The sequence below is a fragment of the Sciurus vulgaris genome (genome assembly GCF_902686455.1).
Source record: "Sciurus vulgaris genome assembly, chromosome: 11".
Classification (NCBI taxonomy): Eukaryota; Metazoa; Chordata; class Mammalia; order Rodentia; family Sciuridae; genus Sciurus; species Sciurus vulgaris.
The window spans coordinates 15716516-15739873 of NC_136472.1; the positions used below are offsets into that span (position 1 = coordinate 15716516).

The 23358-nt window shown below is 41.8% G+C and overlaps 2 protein-coding genes across 2 annotated transcripts in view; one reads left to right on the top strand and one right to left on the bottom strand.

The window, feature by feature from the left end:
- The window catches only part of LOC306638408 (olfactory receptor 5B2-like), a gene marked incomplete at both ends in the record, with an annotated part of 301086 nt that overhangs the window by 26566 nt on the left and 251162 nt on the right, over positions 1 to 23358 (bottom strand). The window lies entirely within an intron of this gene.
- On the top strand, positions 10052 to 10975 carry LOC306639113 (olfactory receptor 5B3-like; the record flags this gene model as incomplete). The annotated part of the gene is made up of 1 exon (XM_079102538.1): positions 10052 to 10975. One exon carries the CDS (start codon positions 10052 to 10054, stop codon positions 10973 to 10975), a length of 924 nt encoding a protein of 307 aa, XP_078958664.1.

Here is a 23358-nt window from a genome sequence, read left to right on the forward strand (position 1 = left end):
CATGATACCTCATAGTAGTCTTCGTTGTGATTTTCATTTTGCAGATGGACAAAATGTGCTCAGGGTAGTAGTGTTAGGATTGGTGATTCTTAGTGATTAGTGGTAGGTTTGATGTGAATTTCTTCCTAGATCCCAAACTGTATGTCTGCTCAATCTGATGACATGGCTTCTCAGAAGATGACCTCTACATACTGAATAGAGTTCTTCTAGAACTATGATTCCTATTATTAGGGATATTCTGTGTAGATGTCAGATGTAAATCCCTCTTCAACCTAATTACAACGTTATATTGTTAGCCATCAACATGTATAGATGTGCTGGTAAAGATGAGCCTGAGGGTGTTGGTAAAAGTTTACCATGCCCTTCAGAGATGGCTGTTTCATTTAGGATTCATTTGTAGTTGAAAGAGGGATCACTGCACTGTTCTGGATTATTTATTGACTTCTTTTGCCTATACCTAGAGGCAAACATATACTGAAGGAGAGGAAATCAGCACCTAGTCAGTCATTGACTCAGTTCTCTGCGATGTCCCAAACACAGTATTGGAACTGAAGGAGACAAGGTGTAATTGCAAACTGAGTAAAATTCACTTTGGTTTAAATTCAGATTAGACCATTATACTCAGGGACCACTCAAAATGAGTTAAAGGTTTCCATGGGTGCAGAGCAGAATTGGCCAGATACAACTTGTTTACAAATACTTGAAGACATTTCCAAGCCTCCTCTATTTCATAATTTTCATGAATGTAACAACCAATCAAACTCCTAATATTATTGCAAGGAAACAGTGAATACATATCTAATGTGTGTCAAACAGTTGTAGGTAGGTGAGCAGCATGGAAGGGCAGCTTTGGCAGCTCACTAGAAGTGTATAGTTGGAGAGATTTAACGACACTTATGTTATTTACAACAGGGTAATAAGTCATCTAATTCCAGTTTAAAAGCAAAAAGTTATAAATTATGCTCATAATCTTTAACATTTCTCAATTTGACAGGATGCAACCCTGTTGTATATATAATTACATATAACTTGTTATAAATGAAGGACCTCCAAAAAGGAGACCCCGACTCTATCCCTCGGACCGACGGCAACCCCAATCAACCACAGGAGGCGTCACTTGATGCAAACCGCAAGAGGTGTTTATTCCAGCGCGCTGGGACCCGACTCGTGACTCACGCAGGAGTGCAAGGGTCGAGTCCCTAGCAGAAAATCTTACAAGCTTATAAAGGCAGAAAACCACACATCGGGAGGGGTCGCACATGAAAGGGAGAAAAGGGAAAAGAAAAGAAAAAAATGGGGGAACAAAGCTGCCGGGAAATTCCAAAGGGGGTCTAAGTTGTCTGATAACATACAACATGTTTTACAATGTTTTACAACAGGGCGTAAGATTCTGGTCAATAGTTTCTGGTAATCCTACTGTTTGAGCACTATTTAGTCATCTAGCCCAATTTACTCTTTTACCCTCTGTTTGGGGCTATTTCCTGGAACAGCTTTTAGGGGCTTTTGCTCCCATCACTGGGAGGGTGACCTCAGGGAGTTAAGATAACTGGGAGAGTGACCTCAGGGAGTTAAGATAACCAGGAGGGTGACATCAGAGAGTTAAGACAATGGGCAGGAGACCTTAGGGAGTTAAGATAAAAAATGTTCATTCTTTCATTTCCCCATTTTCTTTTCGGAAAGTTCTAATCATGGAACTTCTGTCTCTACATATTCTTCCCCCAAATTGTTTCCTTGGCGGAGGGACTGATATTGTTGCCTGAGCATTAGCACCTGTACAGCACTTACTCTTTCCCTGATGAAGGTAACTAGGCGATTTAGGATGCAGGGCCCAAAAGTGAGGAGTAAAAGCAGTATAACAAGGGGACCCATCAGGGTGGACATGAGGGTGGTGAACCAGGGGGACCGGTTGTACCAGCTTTCAAACCACCCTTGATGTGCTTCTCGATCTCGTTGTCTTGTTTCCAGTCTTTCTCTAAGTTTGGACATGGAATCCTTTATTACACCAGAGTGATCTATGTAAAAACAACATTCTTCTTTTAGTGAAGCACATAATCCACCATCCTTAAGGAATAAGAGATCTAAGCCTCGCCTATTCTGTAGTACTACCTCAGATAGAGAGGTCAGTGACTCCTCTAGTTTTGTGATTGATTGCGCTATAGCCTTCAGATCCTCATCTACAGCTGCCTGTAATTCTTCAATGTACTGGGGAGTCTGAACAAGCGCAGCGGTCCCTGTCCCTACTCCGGCCGCTACTCCTAGGCCCAGCAGGACAGCTAAAGTGAGTGAGACCGGTTCCCTCTTCTGTCTACGGGGCTGAAGGTCGAACTCAGCCTCAAAAGAGCCTGCCTCATGGTAGATAACTCTAGGTATCAGTTGTATGAGGACACAGTAGTCTTTGGTGGTGTTGAACACTGATGAGGCTACACATGGGGTCAGTCCTGTACTGCAGGCCCACCATCCGCCTACGGGGGGGATCAGATAATAGTTGGTAGTTGTTTGAGGGCTTTCTATTATCCGGTTGCACAGGTGTTTATGGTCTGCAGGAACTGTACCTAAGCAAGTACCTTGCCCAGAGACTTCTGTAAGAGTGAGCTTTCTGTTTGACTCCCAGCTACAGGAGTCATGGGAGGTGGTGTTGTTAAAGGTCCCTGAGAAGGCGATGCCTTCATAATACGGAGGACTTGACACCAGACATAGCCAGCAAGACTCAGTCAGATTAGGGTTGGAAGCGTTGAGGGCGCTGAAAGCTCCCTGTATCAAATTAAGGAGTCTCTGCCCTGTGTTCAGTACCTTGGGTGTATTTGCTGGGTTGGGGGCCAAGGGGGTTGTAACTGGCTTATTTGTTGGGGCTCGGAAAACAGGCGGCCTGATATGGGCGGGTGATGACCGCTGTTCAGATAATACTAGGTTAGGTCCTACCTGGACGGTAGTTAATGTTTCAATCTTAAGCCTGATAGAGAAGGTAAATCCTTTGTCCCTCCCTGACATATAGAAACGGAATCCCCAAGTTCTCCCTTTTATCCATTCACGTGATAGCCTTCCTTTTTCCGTGAAGGAGATGTTCAGAGGGTTACACCACCCTTGGTTGTAACATTTGGCTGCCGTGAGATTTTGCTGTACGGTTATTAAATCCCAGGAGGAGGTAGGGTGCCAATAAGTGTTGCCAGTAGTCTCACACCCCCATGCAGCACAATAATAATGGTCTATGCCTCCGCACTTCCTTGCCTTATTCCGTGACCTCCCATCCCGGGGGCAGACATAGAAAGGGGTCTGTTTTAGATTGTCACGGGAGCGTGGGTAGCTACATCCTGGGTCGTACCCTTCAACTAGGCGGTATTCTGATCCCCCGAGAGGCCTGCGTGATATTGGCCAATGTCTACGGGCCTCCTCAGAAGTCAGGGTAGGGATGTCCCAATTATCTAACCCAGCTACTAAGGCGCAAATGTCTGGGGTTAGGGATGGCCACCAAGCCCAAAGGGGTTTCTCCCCGGTGGTGCTCCATATTATATCTCCAGTCTGGGAGAGGACTTGCCATGTTAGTCGTTGGGGGGCATGAGGGTTAGGGCTACTTATCGGCGGGAGGTGCATCAACAGGAGCAGGAACACGGTGGATGCGGAGCTTGAGGGGGTTGTCCAATTTTTCCACTTTCCACGTTGGGTCTGGTGGTGGTGCAGGCTTGACATGCGAAGCGTGAATCCAGGCGGCGATGCCATCAACCTTTACTGCAGTTGGAGTTGTAAGCAGCACTATGTATGGTCCTTTCCACCTTGGTTCCAGACTGGCCACACGGTGACGCCGGATGTACACTGAGTCTCCGACCTGGAACTGATGAGGTACCTGAAGGTCTCCAGGCTTGTAAGCCTCAGCCAACCGATTCCACACCTCCCTCTGCACAGTCTCAAGGGCTTTTAATCTGGTGTACAGAGATTGAGAGGAGTAAGATTCTGGGGACGGAAGGTGTTGTATGGTAATGAGTGGGGGGTGAGTTCCATAAAGGATTTCAAAAGGAGTTAGCTTGAGGGAGCCAGGGGTATTGCGCACCCGAAACAAAGCAAATGGAAGGAGGACTGTCCAGTCTGTTATGCCAGTCTCTAAGGATAATTTAGTCATGACCTCTTTTAAAGTTCTATTCATTCTTTCTACCTGCCCTGAGCTTTGGGGCCTATAAGCACAATGTAATTTCCAATTAAGCCCCAGGATTTTGGCCAGTCCCTGACTTACCTGGGCAACAAACGCGGGGCCGTTGTCTGACCCGATTACCTTGGGCACCCCAAACCTCGGGAAGATGTCTTCTAGTATTGTTTTGGCCACAACCTGAGCAGTCTCCTTCTTGGTAGGAAAGGCTTCAACCCATCCTGAAAATGTATCTATGAATACTAATAAGTATCTGTATCCATACCTGGCTGGTTTTACCTCAGTAAAGTCCACTTCCCAGTAACTCCCAGGACGGTCTCCTCGGAGCCGTTTGCCGTGAGGTAGCTTGCTGGGCTGGGCATTCACCATCTGGCAAGACCTGCATTCTTTTACAGTTGTATCTGCAAGCTCCCCGAGCTTCATGATGTAATACGGTGAAGACTGGACAAGAGTTTTTAAATGTTTTGGGCCCAGATGAGTTAACTTGTGAAGGTGTCTGAGAAATATGATCGCCTGTTTTTCAGGGAGAATTCTCTTTCCTTCTGAAGTTTCCCGGATCCCCTCTGGAGTCTCTAGGCGAAATCCTAATCTGTCCATTTCCTCAAGGTCTAGTTCTGAATATTCAAAGTTCCTAATGGAGGGGTATACCGCCTCCTTAGGGTGAGACATCAGTTTTTCCCCCGACAAGGATAGGATGTTAAGTCCTTGAGCCGCCCGCTTGGCTTCCCTGTCAGCCCTTTGGTTCCCTCTGGCAACTTTTGACCCCACTTTTTGGTGTCCGGGGCAGTGGATAATCGCTACTTTCTTAGGAAGGTGAATGGCCTCTAACAGGCTTAGAATTTCTTCTTTATTTTTGATTTCTTTCCCTGCCGAGGTTAGCAGCCCCCGCTGCCGGTAGATGGCCCCGTGGACATGGGCAGTAGCGAAGGCGTACCTGCTGTCAGTGTAGATGTTAATTTTTCTCCCTTCTGCCAACCGCAGAGCCTGAGTCAGAGCTAGTAACTCAGCCTTCTGAGCCGACGTCCCCTCGGGTAGGCTGCTTGCCCAGATAGTTTGTTCATCATCCACTACCGCCGCCCCGGCTACCCTTTTACCTTCTATTATGTAGCTGCTTCCATCAGTGAACCAGGTCAGCTGAGCGTCTGGTAAGGGCTGGTCTTGGAGGTCCCTTCGGGTCCCCGTTTCTTCTGCTAGTATCTCTTGGCAGGTATGCAGCACACTCTCCTGAGTGGACGTGTCAGGTAGTAGGGTGGCTGGGTTAAGGATGGCAGGCGGCCCAAACTGGATCCTGTCTCCATTCAGTAGGAGACTCTGGTAATGCGTCATGCGGGCGTTAGACAGCCACCGGTCAGGGGGCTGTCTGATGATGCTTTCCAGGGAGTGAGGGGCAATGACCGTTAGCTTTTGTCCCATAGTTAGTTTGTCAGCATCTTTTACTAATACTGCCACTGCCGCCACGGACCTCAGACAGGAAGGCCAGCCACTAGCAACAGGGTCTAGCTTCTTGGAGAGGTAGGCTACCGGCCTCTTCCATGGCCCTAGAGGCTGGGTTAGCACCCCTCGGGCTACCCCCTTCCTCTCATCCACAAATAGAACAAAGGGCTTTGCTACGTCTGGCAAAGCCAGGGCGGGGGCAGAAAGTAGTGCCTTCTTGATGTCATCAAAGGCCTGTTGTTGGTCGTTACCCCACTCAAATGAGGCACCTTCTCTAGTCAGAGGATAGAGGGGGGCTGCCAGGGTAGCAAACCCGGGGATCCACAGGCGGCAGAACCCCGCAGTCCCTAAAAATTCTCGCACCTGGCGGGGCGAGCGAGGAACGGGTATCTGAGTCACAGTTTGTTTTCTGGCCTCCGTCAGCCATCTCTGTCCCCCTCTGAGGGCGTACCCCAGGTACGTTACCTCCTTTTGGCAGATCTGGGCCTTCTTGGCGGAGGCTCGATATCCTAAGCGGGCAAGTTCTTCTAGCAGCAGTCCCGTGCCCCGTTGGCATTCCTCCTCTGTGGCCCCGGCCAGTAATAAGTCATCTACATACTGCAGAAGTGTTACCTGGGGATGGCTGGCACGGAAGTGGGCTAAATCTTGGTGGAGAGCTTCATCGAAGAGGGTTGGGGAATTCTTGAACCCCTGGGGTAGTCGGGTCCAAGTCAATTGTCCTGTTGTCCCAGAGTCAGGGTCCCTCCACTCAAATGCGAAGATGTTTTGGCTGGAAGGGTGTAGTTGCAGGCAGAAGAAAGCGTCCTTTAAGTCCAAGACAGTGTACCAAATATGATCCGGGGGAAGAGAGCTCAGCAAGCTGTAAGGGTTAGGTACAGTGGGGTGGATGTCCTGTACTCGCTTGTTTACTTCTCTTAAGTCCTGTACCGGGCGATAGTCTCCTGTGCCAGGCTTTTTAACAGGTAACAAGGGAGTGTTCCATGGTGACTGACACTTCACTAGGATACCTTGCTGAAGGAGGCGCTGGATATGGGGCCTAATTCCTTCCCGGGCCTCTTTAGTCATAGGGTATTGACGTACAGCCACAGGAGTAGCTGTGGCCTTAAGCTCTATAACTATGGGTGGTCTTTCTGTGGCTAGTCCTGTTCCAGCCGTTTCGGCCCACGCCCCTGGATACCTGTTCAGCCAGTTATTTATGTGAGATATTTTTGCTCCCTGTCTCTCAAAAAGTCTATGTTCATCATCCAGGCGCATAGTCAGGGCAGTAGTTATTCTCTTGCTCCGGGTCACTTCTGGGCCATCAGGGGTGAAGGTAATCTGAGCTCCCATTTTGGTTAGGAGGTCTCTCCCAAGTAGAGGTGCAGGGCACTCGGGGATGACTAGAAACGAGTGGGTTACCCGTCCCATTCCTAAGTCTACTGTTCTTCGGGTAGTCCATGAGTACTGCCGGTGCCCTGTAGCTCCCATGACCCACGATTTCTTGTGGGAGATGGGTCCAGACGGTTCGAGCAGGACCGAGTGTTGAGCCCCAGTATCCACTAAGAACTCAACTGGCTTCCCCTCCACTTCTAGTGTTACCCTAGGCTCGGGGAGGGGTTCCGAGCCCCGTCCCCGCTAATCTTCTTCTTCTAGGGCTAATACTTTCTTGGAGGGCCCAGTCATCTTCTTAGGACACTCTCTAGCCCAGTGACCTCTCTCCTTGCAGTAGGCACACTGATCCTTGTCTAATGGAGTGCGGTTGCCCAGGTTACCTGACCCTTTTTTAGCCCTGCCTTGTGTTTGTTCCTGGCCTCTCTCACCTACTACTGCGGCCAAAATCCGTGTTAGGTTCTTCTCCTGCTTACGATCCCTTTGGTTTTTTCTTTCCTCTCTCTCCTTTTCCTTCCTTTGCTCCTTCTCTTCCTCAGTTTCCCTCTTATGATACACTTTCTCTGCCTCCTTAACTAAATCCTGTAGGGTATAATCTTGTAACCCTTCTATTCTCTGCAACTTTCTCTTAATATCTATTGCTGACTGCCCTATAAAAGCCATGGCCACGGAAGCCCTTTGCCCCTCAGAGGTAGGGTCAAATGGGGTGTAGCGCCTGAAAGCTTCCATTAGGCGCTCGAGAAATACTGACGGGGGTTCCGTGGCCCCCTGGATAACCTCTCTTACCTTAGCCAAATTAGTGGGGCGTCTCGCTGCCCCACGGAGGCCAGCCACTAGAGTCTGGCGATAGACTGTCAGTCGCTCCCTACCTTCTGCCGTGTTGAAATCCCAGTCAGGCCTGGAGAGGGGGAAGGCAGTCTCAATGATGTTGGGGAGCTGGGTGGGTCGTCCATCTGCTCCTGGTACATTCTTCCTTGCCTCCAATAAAATCCTCTCCCTCTCCTCAGTAGTGAAAAGGGTCTGCAGTAGCTGCTGGCAATCATCCCATGTGGGCTGATGAGAGAACATTAAAGACTCCACCAGCCCGGTTAAGCGCTGGGGGTCCTCTGAAAAGGGAGGATGGTTAGTTTTCCAGTTATACAAATCTGCGGAGGAAAAAGGCCAATACTGGAGGGGCTGAAGAGGAGCCGGTCCACCATCCGTTGCCACCGGCGGGGGCCCATAAGCCCTTAAGGGAAGGGCAACGGTAGTGTCGGGAACTACTCCGCGGCGGCTCCTGGTGCCCCGTGCAGGTCCTGTGGCGTCCTGAGTGGGCCCCGGCAGAGACTCGTTAAGGGGAGCAGAGGGGGCGACTGCAGGGGCCAGCGGTTCTTCTGGCTCTTCCTGACCCCCTACAGGAACCGAGGCGGGAGGGTATGGGGGAGGTGAGTCAAGGAGAAGGTGGTCAGCCTGGATTTCGGGATAGATCTTCTTGGGGGGTTCTAAGTGACTGGATTTTCCCCCAGAACTGGGAGATTGGGCGGCTAGGATCTGTGCGGCTAGCCGGGGCTTGGGTTTTGCCACCCAAGGTCGAATCCAGGGAGGTGGATTTTGCACCAGATCCTGCCAGACCACGATATAAGGCTGCTGATTCGGATGGTCTCCAGGTTCCTTCTGAAAAACAATCTCTTTAACAGCAAGAATGACAGATAGATTAAAGGTCCCTTCTGCTGGCCATCCTACATTAAAAGCAGGCCATTCTGAGGAGCAGAAGGTTCGCCATGGGCCTTTCTTGATCTCAACTGATAGGTCGCGACCTCTTCCCCTAATTTCAGCCCAATGGTCTAATGTCAGACTAAGAGGGGTTGTCACAGTCTGTCCCATCGTCAGTTCGTCCGTCGTTAGAAACACAAACAACAAAAATAACAACAACAAGAATGCTACAAACACGAGGACCCACCTACTCCACCTTGTCCGCCACAAACATACAACAGAACCAGAACCAGACGGGTGCCAATCTCTGATCCACCAGTTGAACCCGATCAGCACCCTTACCGACGGAGACTACCAGGCGTCCCTGGCTCTCCTTCCACCCTTAGGGCGTCCCCCAGGGCTGCAACCTGTGGCCCCCTAGGCACGTCTACCGGCCACTGTCCGGCCACCCTCACGGGTCACCGAACGGCTGCCACCGAAACCGAAAGCGCGCTCGCAGAACCAGACCAACTAACAAAACAAAACACAAGACAACGACAGACAACTTCGGGGTACCCCTTCTTACCTCCAAGGTCGACTCCGCGGATGAGGGGGGGCCGTCTTATCCCGGGCGAGCCCCCAAATGAAGGACCTCCAAAAAGGAGACCCCGACTCTATCCCTCGGACCGACGGCAACCCCAATCAACCACAGGAGGCGTCACTTGATGCAAACCGCAAGAGGTGTTTATTCCAGCGCGCTGGGACCCGACTCGTGACTCACGCAGGAGTGCAAGGGTCGAGTCCCTAGCAGAAAATCTTACAAGCTTATAAAGGCAGAAAACCACACATCGGGAGGGGTCGCACATGAAAGGGAGAAAAGGGAAAAGAAAAGAAAAAAATGGGGGAACAAAGCTGCCGGGAAATTCCAAAGGGGGTCTAAGTTGTCTGATAACATACAACATGTTTTACAATGTTTTACAACAGGGCGTAAGATTCTGGTCAATAGTTTCTGGTAATCCTACTGTTTGAGCACTATTTAGTCATCTAGCCCAATTTACTCTTTTACCCTCTGTTTGGGGCTATTTCCTGGAACAGCTTTTAGGGGCTTTTGCTCCCATCACTGGGAGGGTGACCTCAGGGAGTTAAGATAACTGGGAGAGTGACCTCAGGGAGTTAAGATAACCAGGAGGGTGACATCAGAGAGTTAAGACAATGGGCAGGAGACCTTAGGGAGTTAAGATAAAAAATGTTCATTCTTTCATAAACATATACAAATGTGCACCAAACATGGTTTTAGGTTCAATGCTTTTGCTCCAGAATTTTATCATATGAGTTTTTGGAAGACTACATAAGGGATGCATACTCCCCAAGGTCACTTTAATTTTTTTTAACATTTTTATTTCTCATTCTGTAGAATATCACAATCTTCTTCAGAAAAAACTGATGGAGAACAGGACAGAAGTGACAGAGTTCATCCTGCTGGGACTGACCAGTGACCCAGGTCTGCAGCTTCCCCTCTTTCTGACATTACTGCTCATCTACACCATCACACTAGTTGGGAATCTGGGAATGATCCTGTTGATTGCCTTGGACTCCCGTCTCCACACTCCCATGTACTTCTTCCTTGGCAACCTGTCTCTGGTGGACTTCTGCTACTCTTCAGCTGTCACTCCCAAGGTCATGGCTGGGCTCCTTGTAGGAGACAAGGTCATCTCCTACAATGCTTGTGCTGCTCAGATGTACTTTTTTGTAGCCTTCGCTACTGTGGAAAATTACCTGTTGTCCTCGATGGCCTATGATCGCTATGCAGCAGTGTGCAAGCCCCTGCACTACACCACCACCATGACAACCAATGTGTGTGTGTGTCTGGCCATAGGGTCTTATGCCATTGGTTTCATCAATGCCTCCATCCACACCGGGAACACCTTCAGCCTTGTGTTCTGTCTTTCCAATGTGGTCCATCACTTCTTCTGTGATATTCCAGCACTCATGGCTCTCTCTTGCTCTGTCAGACATGTTAATGAGCTGGTTCTTATTTATGTAGCCAGCTTCAACATCTTTTTTGGTTTTTTAGTGATTTTAATATCCTACATGTTTATTTTCTTGTCCATGCTAAAGATGCGCTCAGCTGCAGGACACAGGAAGGCTATATCCACCTGTGCCTCCCACTTCACTGCAGTCTCTATTTTCTATGGGACTCTAATATTCATGTACTTACAACCCAGCTCCAGTCACTCCATGGACACTGACAAAATCATATCTGTGTTCTATACTATGGTCATCCCCATGCTGAACCCTGTGGTCTACAGTCTGAGGAACAAGGAGGTCAAGAGTGCATTTGCAAAGACAGTTTCAAAGGCAAAATAGCGTTTATGATTCTGATTTTAACTTTTGTGAGATGCATAATACTTGTACTCTTTTCTTTCTGTACTACTCTATGTAATGTTACACATATTTCATAATCTATTTTTGGAATTATTTTGCGTTAGTGGAAAATTTCAAATACAGCGCATAGTGTGATTTCCTTATCACAACAAACTCCTCAATGGCCCGAAAAATAGTCTAGTGCTATTTTCTAGAACTTTTACAAATACTCTACATGGCTCAGAAGCACTATGCAGGTATGATTATCTTAATGATTTCAGGAAAGAGAAGTCATTGAAATTGAGCAGAAACCCCTAAAGCCAATCCCATGCATCCTTATGAACAGAAACTTGAAAAATATAACAACACAAAATGGGAGTTGGCAAGGTGACCGTGGACAAAGCATTGAAGTGATGTTACCATTGAATGCTGGCAGCCACCTGAAGATGGAAAAGACAGTAACAGAGTTGCACCTAGAGATGTTGTAGAGACCAGGCCTCTGATGACACACTGATTGCCGCTCCGCAAGATGGTTTTTCCCAGACTTCTGGTTCCCAGAACTATGGAAGACTCTGTATGTGTTGTCAAAAGCTCCATGTGGGCAGCACTGTTATAGCAGGCATAGGAAACCAGCTAAAACACTCATGAAGTCTCCTCCTGGTCATCACCATACATCACAATTATGTGTTAGTTTTGGAGAATTCAAAGAGAAGCCCCCTGTTCCTGGGCTTTGCTTTGTTGGAAGATTATTTTTATTAATTTATTCTTTGCACTTCTTATAGGTAGATTCAGATTTCTCTTTTTATAGTTCATTTTCTAATTGGGTATTTCCAGGAATTTGTATTTTTTCAGTGTTTTACAATATGTTGGTATATACTTATTTACAAAAATTCTACTTCTTCTTGGATATATAAATTCAGAGGCTATAACCTCAAATTTATTTGTTGCTTTAATCAGTTAATTTTTCCCTCTTCATGGTCTTCAAAATTTTGTCATTTTGTCCATGCTATCAATATTTGTTTTTTCTGATTGTCTCTGTCCTTATTTTACACCTTATATGTTTACTTACTCTAATCTTTATTTCCTTCCTTCTGCTATTTTCAGTTTATGTTTTCAATTTTTATTGTTAATTTTAAAGTTTTAAGTTAGCTTACTTCCTTGATATCACTGTCAACGTGGACACAAACAATTACCAATTTTTGCTTGTACGAAAATTTATGGTTTTTTTTTGTGGTTTTGCTTTGGATTGTCTCAAATTATTTTATAGACTCTTGATCCATTTTTTATAATGTGATCCTATACATGTGAATATTAAGATTTTTCTTGTTATCAATTTCTACTTCAATTGTATTGGAGTGGGTGAAGATGTTTGTTTGATGTGATTTCAATTTCCTGTGTTCATTTAGAATAGGTTTTTAGCCTAAGATATGGTTTGGCCTTGGGAATATTTCCTGTGCAACTGAGAATTAAGCAGTTCTTATACATGAGCTCAGTGTGTCTGTTAAGATCTTTTGGATTATGATGATGTTCACATTCTCATCTTGATCCTCTCTCTAGCCAATTTAGTCATTATTAAAATCCCATAGTATAGTCTATTCCTATAGAATTGTCTAGATCTTTCTTTTCATGACATTTCTTCATATATTTTGAGAACCAGTTATTAGATGACTATGTGTTCTTAAAATATTATCTCTAATAACTGACCCATCATACAGTTTATTTTTCTCTTCTAATAATTTTTACATAAAACCAACTTTGTCAAATAATAACTTCTTTTGTTATCAGGTGGCAGGGAATAATGATTTTTGTACCCTTTTATTTACATTCTATTTCTGTCTTCGTATGTAAGCAGGTCTTTTGTAAACTTTATATAGTTTAATCATGCTTTGAAACACATTCTTCCCTTTTCCACCTTCTTGGATAGTTTCATTCACTTATAATTCAATAACACATGATAACAAAAACTTCTCTTTTTGATATATCTATGTTTCTTGCTCCTCAAATTTTCTAATATAACTTCCTTCTGTGTGAATTAGTTTTTTTCATGTATCTTTTGATTCCTATCTCATTCATCTATTAATTTTCCCAATGATTTTATTAGTTAGGGTTCTCCATAGCAATAGACCTAATATAGTTGTGTGTGTATATGTGTGAAACAGAGAAGTGAGAGAGATTCATTTTTAGGAATACATTCCTGAAATTATGAAGGTTGACAGATCCAGGTCTGCTGTGTTGGCCAGGAAAGAAAGACTCACAAGAACTCATGGTGTATTTCAGGTCTGAAGTCTCAGAAAAAGTTTCACAGCTGATGGTGTGATCAATCTAAAGGTATTTGTTGGAAATGTTCCTGTAACTCATGGAGCCAGTATTTATGTTACATTGAGGCCTTCAATCAGTGCCTGTCCCATCCATAATTTGCCTAGACCAAGGTTCACTGGCTTAAAAGGTAATATCATCCTGAAACATTTCCGTGACTGACAAATGAAAATTAATTATCACAAGTTCAATTTTGTTGACTTGTCTCTCCTCACCAAAGAATGAGAATAATTTGAATGATGTTTATGCTTACTGTTGATATCCCATAACTGTTATGTAAAGGTAATGACATAGCACTTAAATACTGTGATCTAAAGTGAACACATCAAATGATTCATGATAACAGGTTCATGGAGATAAATAAATATATTTCAAATATCACACATGTAGTCATAAATGACATAAGGAGAAATCTCATAATAACTGTATTCTCAATTTTAACTTCTCATAGTACCATAACTGGTGTTCTAACTACATAGTTCCATTACCATTCTCTAATCTTCTTTCCTTCGATCATGGTCATAGTTTTTAACCTGTAGAGATGATCTAAATCTTCATTCCTGAAGGGTCAGGAACATTACTAGTCTTTCTTGAATTGAGTTCCCATTGAACTGAATCATTGCAAATGATAAAACTAAGCCGATACCTAGGGGATCTCCTGTATCTCAGGTGCAATCTTCCTTACCTCTACTATGAAACAGTAGTTCAGTGTTATCTTGTTAATCATCATTGACAAAAATAAGGAATGCAAAATTTTGTTCACTGGATGGTTCGGATGAATGATAATCCCAAAGAACAAATGGAAAACTTGACTTTCAATGCAATAGAATCTTTTTAAGATCCCCTGGTAGAATACCTTCAGCCATAGAACCAATCCCATTTTCATTCCTCACTTCCAGAAATCAGGAAATTAACAATTATAAGAAAAAGTACACTCAGGATGATGATTCAGAGCATATATAACCTCATATACAACCTTATCCTGCCCAACAAGGTATTGCACCAGCCAGAACTTTAAGTGAGAATTCAAGTTGCCATTCTACCATTGTTTCAAGCCAGTTGCTTCAAGATGGCATTGAAAATAGCAGTCTGGTAAATTTCATGATTTTGGAGACATTGCCTCATTTTATTTCTGTGAAGTGAGTTATTCATCAGAAGCAATGCAGTGCAGAACAACATGGCAATGGAAAAGGCTTTTGTGATCTATAAATGAATTAGACATGGAAGTAGTATGTGCAGTGAAAAAAAAAAAAAAAACAGTAGTCAGTAGTTAGTGTCTTTTCAAAGACAATTAAAATGGCATCCTTCCTTGATGGAAGGGGCTTAATGTAGTTAACTTGCCTCCAGACAGTTAGAAGAACACTTCAAGAACAGTGTCAAATGTGGGATTCAGTGTTAGTTCTATTACCTGCAGATTAGACTCTCACCCATGGCTATAGATAGTTCACATTTCACATTTTTGTCAGAGGTAGTCTATAATGCTGAGCCTGTATGTAATCCCCATGACTGCCACCATACTCACATTGTTGGTAAACCTACTGGAAAATAGCAGCATTCACTGAGGAAAGGCTGCCTGGTATCCTTAGACAAAATATAATATTTGCTTGATTATTTAAATTTCCTGTTGTGAAGGTTAGCATTTGACCGAGGGCACTGATATTAGACCCATATAGTCAGGTTGTTCCTAATTTCAAAAGGTCAGTTCCACATATTTTCCTTAAATTTCATGTCCACCAGTTTTAAAATCACAATTTTCCTGCTCCCTACTTTCCAGGTGATCCTCAGGCCCTGTCATCAGAAATGACACACTATCACATATTTCGATATTTCTTTTCCACAGAAAAAATTGAATGATCATGTGTTCTTACAAAAGTTCTGTCCAGTGGATAGACAGATATTCCTTTACTATTGTCCATCAGGAATGTCCCAAAAAAACTTTAGTACTACAGATGTCCACATGCTGTGGTGTCTGCATATTATGCAGGAACATCTGTAAACACATTCCCAATCTTTTAATCTCTGGAATTATATAGAGATAATTCCCTAGGAGACCAAAAGATTCAATTGATAGAGAAAGAAGGCATTGTGATGGGAGTAGAATCCATGGACATTTTGTTGACTTCTTCATGTACATTACTTTTAAATTCAGGACACATTTGGTCCCAGTCATATAGACACCATTACTTTGATAATGAACTTCTGCTGTCCATGCCTTATTTTATGGTGTGGCAGACTAGCTAACAACAATTGTTGGGTAAGCAGCTTAGTCCTCATGATAAATTGATGGCCCATATTTAAATGTTCAATCTTTACAAAAGCAAAAGCATCTTAGAAGAACAAAATCTGTTTGTCAAAAGGAAGTGATATTCTAAAAGCAATCATCTAGTTTCCTTCCTTAATCCCAGGAGCCTCCACTACATTTTCCACACAGTGACCAAAGGCTCTAAAAGCATCTCTGTGTGCCACTAACAAGTCCAAGATCACTAGATCCTCTGTTTCAGAGACCCAGGAGGTAGAGCAGCTTACACACTAGCCAGGAACTATTGGAGAAACTTCACACCCAAAGAAAGGACACATTTCCTTTAAAATGCAAAGACAACTACACAGTGATGCCCTTCTTTCTGAAAGACAGACCAGATGAAATGATCCATTCTTTAGCTTCGAAGAGATATCTTAAGATGCACCACTCAACATGAACACTAGAAAATTCACTTAAAAAGAAGAACCCTGAAACTTTGTTCCATTTATTTCCCACCCACTGGCATTTAGATGACTTTCTACAATACTACATTCCTACTTCTGGATCACTAGGTCCAGTCCCAATAATGTCATTGATTTAATGGGCTAGAGAGTTAGGGAAGAGGTAGGGTGTGGTAGCTTCCTAAGGACTTAATTGCTAGACCTACCATAGGGAATGAACATCCATGAGGTGGGTCATTGAAAGTGTCTTTATGGCTTTGAGTGTGAGGAGACACTCTCTGATTATCATCATTAACAAGGATGAAACAAAAGCCAAACAAAAGCAGCCACCACCCAAATACCAGCTGATGTGTTCATAGCCCACACAGTAAAGCCAGATCTTCTAGAGTGGCTGCCATTGAGTGCACACTTCATTTAGCTTCCCATAGTTTACTTTTATTCTCCAAGATACATCTGGTTTGTGCACAGGACAAATAGTTAATGTGACTGATATACCATGGAACTCACCACCTTGCAACTTGGAAGTCCCTGGAGACACCTTCTGCAATTCCTCCAAACATGTGGCATTGTTTTGATATACTGTTTTCCAGGTGTATACAGTTGTAGTGAATTCCACTAGGCCTTCTCCATAATAATATGTACATGACATGGGCCCGTAAATGATGTGAAAATTATGCAGTAGGCTAAGTATAATTACTTTGATAGTGAATTCTGAAACTGTGGAAATAACCACAGATTGGTTTGGTGAGCCACTAGACCCCATTTGAGATTGATCTGGTAACATTTCTAGTGTGAGATTAATGGTAATCTACAGTGATGCTTTCCATCTAAAGGTAGCATCAGTTCTAAGTCAAATTTCAATAGTCATCCAAAGTTCTAGTTATCCTCTATATCTTCTACACAGCTTTTCTAATAAAAGACAACAGAAACCATTGGATGTGGCGGGCGAGCCCCGGGGCCCAGGGTTATGCCACATGCATCCAAAGATGGCGACTGGCAGAGAGCCAAAATGGGTGCTGAATGTGCCTTGAGAAAAACAGGAAGCATTTACCATTGGCTGTATGATAATTAGTTCAGCCGCTTAGCAGGTGGACAGATATATCTTACATGTATGCTTGAGCTCATGATCACTTGACCTTTAATAGGATTGGATGGACGTATCTGACTACAATTGCTTATGCATGAGAATGCTTATATATTGAGGGTGTTATCCGAATAAAGCAGAAGCTGCTTCGGGAACTTCTGAAGAGTACGTGTCCTTCGTCCTGCTGGTTGGCGACAAGCGGCAATTGGAGAAGTTTAAGAAAAGCATTTACAATATAAATATTGTGAGTTTATTGAGGTCCTGGGTCTATAAACTGGTTCAAGGATGGGAATATACTGAGTAACATTAACTCAAAGTGTTTCTGATTCTGGTGAATTTTGTTCACTTGACTAGTATATCTTCTCATACACATCAGATATCAATTTAATAGCCATGCTTTGTGTGTCACTTCCAGGGACACTAGAGTCAACTTGATAAATCCCAGAGGATTCATATATCAGACTATTTTGACTGCTGCTTTCAACTTTCTGTCCATTACAGCAATATCATGCAGCTTACCTTGGGCAGCTGAGTGTGTGTACCTGACACCTGCCAAATCGGGAAGCTTCAATTCACTTATTTCACCAATTTAATAGCCTCAATTCTCATTTGATGGTTGCCCTAAAAAATATGATCACAAAACACACTTGATGTGTGGGTTCCCTTCACAAACTACTATTCCTTCTCATGGTTGTGGTAAAATGTGTGTTTCCTAGGCCTTTCAGGTGCACATGAGGATTAAAATCACAAATCCATTCTAATAAGCTAATCTCCCTAAGCTTTGGGAAGCTTCAGCAAGACAGTGTGTCTAGGATTTCAAGGACACATTGTAGGTCACCTATTGGTGACATCCAGATCCTCTTCCTGCCCAATCTTTGCCCTCATTTTCGCAGTAGATTTCCTTCCAGATTAGGTTTTTAATTTGCACTTGAGGTCAACCTGTCTCATGGCCAAAGGGGAGAATATTATGTCTTCACCCAGTGGATCAGAAAGGGAACCAGAGTCTAGCTACTTCCACAGGCTGTCTTGTAAGTGCACTAATTCCAATCATGAGTGATTTAAATCCCTTCCTAAATAGGACTTAGTCAATTTCTAAAGATCCCAGGTTTTAAAACCATCAAACTTACTACCAAAAATGATCTTTGGGGATTCAACACACTTTAAAATTATTACAAAAGTTTACTTAGGTCTGTGAGATTTCAATAATTGATTTATTTGGATAGACAGTGTTGTTCTTTTGTGTGTCTTTATTTCTAGATCAAGCCACGGACTAACATGATCTCTTGACTACTGAAAATAGACTCTTTAATGATTTTAATCAAATAAGTTTAGGGATCCATTTCTGGATCTCTAGAACAAATTCAGAAAACTCATCCATAGTGTACTTCTTCTGCAGAACCAATTTTAATACCAAATTCTTGTTTAAAAAGGGTTATGTGGATAGGAAGTATAGTAGAATGAATTGGACATTATTGCCCTATGTGCAAATAACTATATAACCAGTGAGATTCTATGTCATGTATAACCAGGAGAATGAGATATTCCACTCAATTACATATGATATGTCAACGTGCATTCTACTATCATGCATAAATAATTAAAACAAATTTAAAAAGTAGGATTATCAGCAGACATTTAGAAGAAATAAAACTAATAGAATGTCTAAAGTTTTCTTTTTTTATTATAAGGAATGGACTCCAGTCAATACGGAGACTGAGGATACCAAATATGCAAGAAGGAGTATGCTCAAGACTTGGAAGAACCAGTAATGGTTTACTTAGGTCATAGTCAATGAAGCTTCTAGAGTGTACAGAATATCTCATTTTTCTTGTCATTTGTTAAGAATTACAATTTTATATATTTTATGTCCATTACTGAAGATTTACAATTGATGTTTTATCTATTTATAAGCCCTTGAGTGAGGAACATCGTACTTACAAAACAAAAATACAGTGATATGCAATCATATGTATTTTTATATTAGTATGTGCCATCACCTTCACCAAGACTGATATCTTTTTAAAGATTGTTTTATTTTATTTTAAGCCAATTTATTATTAATCTAAATGATAATTACATATATTTATGGTGCATAATGTGGACCACTTGGGTCATGTGGGTTAAGTTATTTTGTGGAGTCACTTCATTTCAGGCCAGAGGAATATTTTTGCATTTTTTAGAAAGTATTTCTACCAACTCTCCAGTTTCCTTTATCTCATAAGGCCTCTTTTGTCCATGATTCCTAGAGGACAGTTGTTATGATTTAAATATAAAGTGTCCCACCAAAATCTCATATGTAAGACAATCCAAGAATTATCATGGTGAATCGATTAGGTTGTGAGAGCCTTCATCTAAGCAGTAGATTAATCCACTAATATGGATTAACTGTAGTAATTATAGGCAAGTAGGGATTGGGTGGAAGAAGAGGGCCAGGGAGTATGTTTAGGAGTTTATATTTGTCTCTTGTGATCTTCCACCACCTTCCTGGTTGCCATATCCTGAGCTGCTTTCCTCCACTACACCCTTCCATCGTGATATTCTGCCTCACCTTGGGGCCCAGACTAATGAATATGGCCACCAATGGAGTGAATCTCTCAAACTGAACCAAAATCAACTTTTCCTCCTCTACATTGTTCTTTGGTTCTTTTGGTCACAGTGCAGGGAAGGTGACAAAAAACAATAGTTGGTTTAGAATAGACTTGTTCGAGATGTTTTCTCCCCTATCCTCAAGTGTTAAATATGTCTTCTTACTACTGCTGGCCTCCATGATTCCTGTCATGAAAGCTCTATTAATCAGACTAGGAATTGCTTGAGTCACTCAAGATGTAACAAGGTGCTTATCTCTTCCAGTTTCTAGGATCCTCTTGTTGGCTTTTTAACAGTTTGATTATGATGTATGTTTGCATCTTTTTAGGTTTATACTTCATGAGTTCTTTAAATTTTTTTGAAGAGGAGGTTCATATCTTTTATCAACTTTGAATCTGGACGCATTATGTTAAATATTTTTTAACATCATGATTTTTCTTCTATTACTCTAGTTATATGTGGGTTGGTACAAATGGAACAAGTAATAGGTAAAAACACCCAGACAACCACTCTGGACACTGAACTCACCAAAGAGATTTTAATAAGTCGAAGAACAGAGTGTCTGTCCTTAAGGGCGAGATACAGAAAAACAGCGCTAATAGCAGGGGAACTATCCTTAAGTAGTGGAAGCCCACAGGCTAATTGGACCAATGACTAACGAGGGAGTTAATCTAGATTGAAAAATAGTGTGAGGGGAGGGGAAGAATCAGGGAAGATGGCGACAGCCTTGTTCCTTTCAATAGGTCTCTTAGGCTCTATTATGTTAATCTTCATTCTTTAGTCTTTTCTACTCCGCCTACAGAACTATGGCAATTGATTTATCTTCAGCATCACTAAATCTTCTCCCTGCTCAAATCACCATTAAAACTCTACTGAATTTTTTATTTCAATTACTGTGCATTTTAGATCTTGAATCTATCTGGTTCCCTTTTACAATTTTGGTGTCTTTATTGATATTTAATATTCATGGAAACATTATCTTCCTAAGTTCCTCTAGTTCCTTGTTCAATAATCCCTTGATTGCTTTGGGTATATTTAAGGTGGATGATCTAAAAGTTTACTTTCTAAATACAACATCCAATCTTCATTAGGCCAGTTACTGTGAATTTCTATTTTCTGTGAAGGAGGCATATTTTCTTATTTCTTTCCATTTATTTTCCTCATGGTTGAAGATTGGACATTTATAATACTTAAGTGTGGTTGCTCCATAAATCAAATAATTCTCTGTCATGGAGGTTGTTGTTGGTGTGGGAGCTTCTGTTAATTTGGTGAGTTTTCTGAAAAACAATTATTTTGGTTCTCAGTATTGAATTTAGGTCCCTGTTCACACAAGGGAAGCACTTTAACACTAAGCTATATTCTCAGCCCCTAAAATAGTTTTAAGAGTGTAGAGTGTTTGCTTATTTTTGTCTGAACCTCTGTGGCATTTCCCTGTGAAAGCTGGAAGTTTTATAATTATACATAATAGTGCGATTCATTATCATACATTCATATATTTACATTATATAATTTTAACAGTCTCTTTCCCAGTACATCAATCCCCTCAACTCCTACCTCCATCAGGTCCACTCAGCTTCTCTGCCTTCTTTTATTATTGCCATTATTTTTATTATTATCTTAATTAGTGGAATTTAATTATATATAATCCAAATAATTGATCCATATGGGTTATATATTATATATAAAAGTAATTGTATAAAATAATACATATGTACATTTGTATACATATGTATATATACATATGTGTGTTTTTATAGATAGATAAATAGATAAAACCATGATTCATTGTACTATGATCATGCATGAACTTGACATTATTTGGTAGTTTGTATTCCTGAGTGTTCCCCCATGTCCACACCACATATCTTCTTGATCTCCTTCTTTATTTGTTGGTTTACCTTTTATTTTTACGGTATCACCTTTTTACTCCACCCCTTAACCATTCTTTCTTTGTCTACCTTCCACATATGAGAAAAAGCATTTGTCATTTGACTTTCTGTGTCTGGCTTACTTCACTTATCAAGATGCTTTCTAGTTCAATTCATAAATCAGTAAATGACATAATTTCATTCTTGATTGGCATTCACTTATTTGCCAAAAACATTGCAAATTTTTTTCAAAACCCAAACAAGTACATTCAGGGAAGCTTGATTTCTTTACAAGTATTTCTATATATAATAAGCCTTTCATAATTCTGTAATGGAAAAGCCCCATTCTTCTTGTTTCTAACTCATAAATAAATGGTAGTTTGCATCTAGAACCCCTAGGTAATTCAGACTCATCTCTCTTCTCAGTGCCTGTTTAAGGAGAAAAACAAGATTTGCTAAAAAAATGTCTGTAGGCGTGTTAAAGAATACCAAAATGAAAGTATATAAGAAAATAATTTAAAAACTTAAATACAGATAAGTATAAAACTGTGAAACAATGTAAATGGATTTCAGGTAGGAGTTCAAAGAGAAAAAGACTTTCAGAAAATAGTTTCAAAATTAATTGTTCAGTAGAGAAGGACTTATCATTTCACAAATCAACCTGACTCCTTCATATTAATAAATGTGCCATAAAAACTGACATTCACACAAAAATTATTGAAACAAATGTTTAGATCAATCTGAGGAGTAATCACCAATGACTAAACAAAGGCAAATGTTCCTTAACTATAAATGGAAGCCAAATACTTCAATGTCCACACAAGAGCATATTATCTTCCTGTAGATAAGTTGAATGATACAGTTGAAAATAGGAAGGTACTTCAAATGCTGAGTAAGAAATGTGGACGTCAAAGACAACATACTCTTGGTCAATAGCTAAAGGCATTTTACCAAAGGCAAAACCCATTGGATCAAAACAGTTGATGAAGGGTCAGTATGTGGACAAGTTATCAAAGAGAAGCTTGAATGAAAAGCTTTAGGTGGCTGTGGTAGTAGTTACCTGGCCATGATTTTGACAAAAACCTTAGGACTTTGCACTATAATGTGTGTATTTTCATGTATGTGAATTATGCATTAATTAGAACTTTTGAAAAAAACAAAAGGGTAATACAAAAACATATGTGTATGTTGTGGTAGCCTATTGATTCCCACAGGTAATTTAATTGCTTCTTTACCAAAATGTAGAATCAGTAATTGCAGAGAGTCTCACAGGCAAAAATACCACAGATCTCCAAGAGTATGTAATCCTCTCCAGATCTCTATGTATTACTCTCAAAAGAAAAAAAAAATGCATATGACTCAACATCACTGTTTTTGAAGGAACACATGACATGCCACCCTCATTGGTCATTGTTTATTAATCTGAATGATCGTGGTTAGGACATGCAGATATTCTGACCTGAGGACTTCCTATGAACCTTCAAACAGATCAGGGAATTACAGGATGTTTGACTTTAGAGAAATAAGTTACCTCAAGATGTATTAGAGACCTTACTTCTTGTTCTTTATGGACACATCTGTGAGTTATGTGGAAGATGTAATCTTATCAGGCTTAGTTAACAAATAAGGAGGAGATAAGAAAATCTTCAATGAAACAGAAAGAATTAATGATAGATTTGGAACCCCACCCAAGTACCTGTTCTTTCCCACATTACTTCATGCCTGAGAGAACTTGGAAACTGTTGACTACAGCCTGAGAGATCTACTAAGAGAATCTATGCAATACTCCTTGGCTGATTGTGTGATTTCTGATTGACCATTCGGGATTGAGA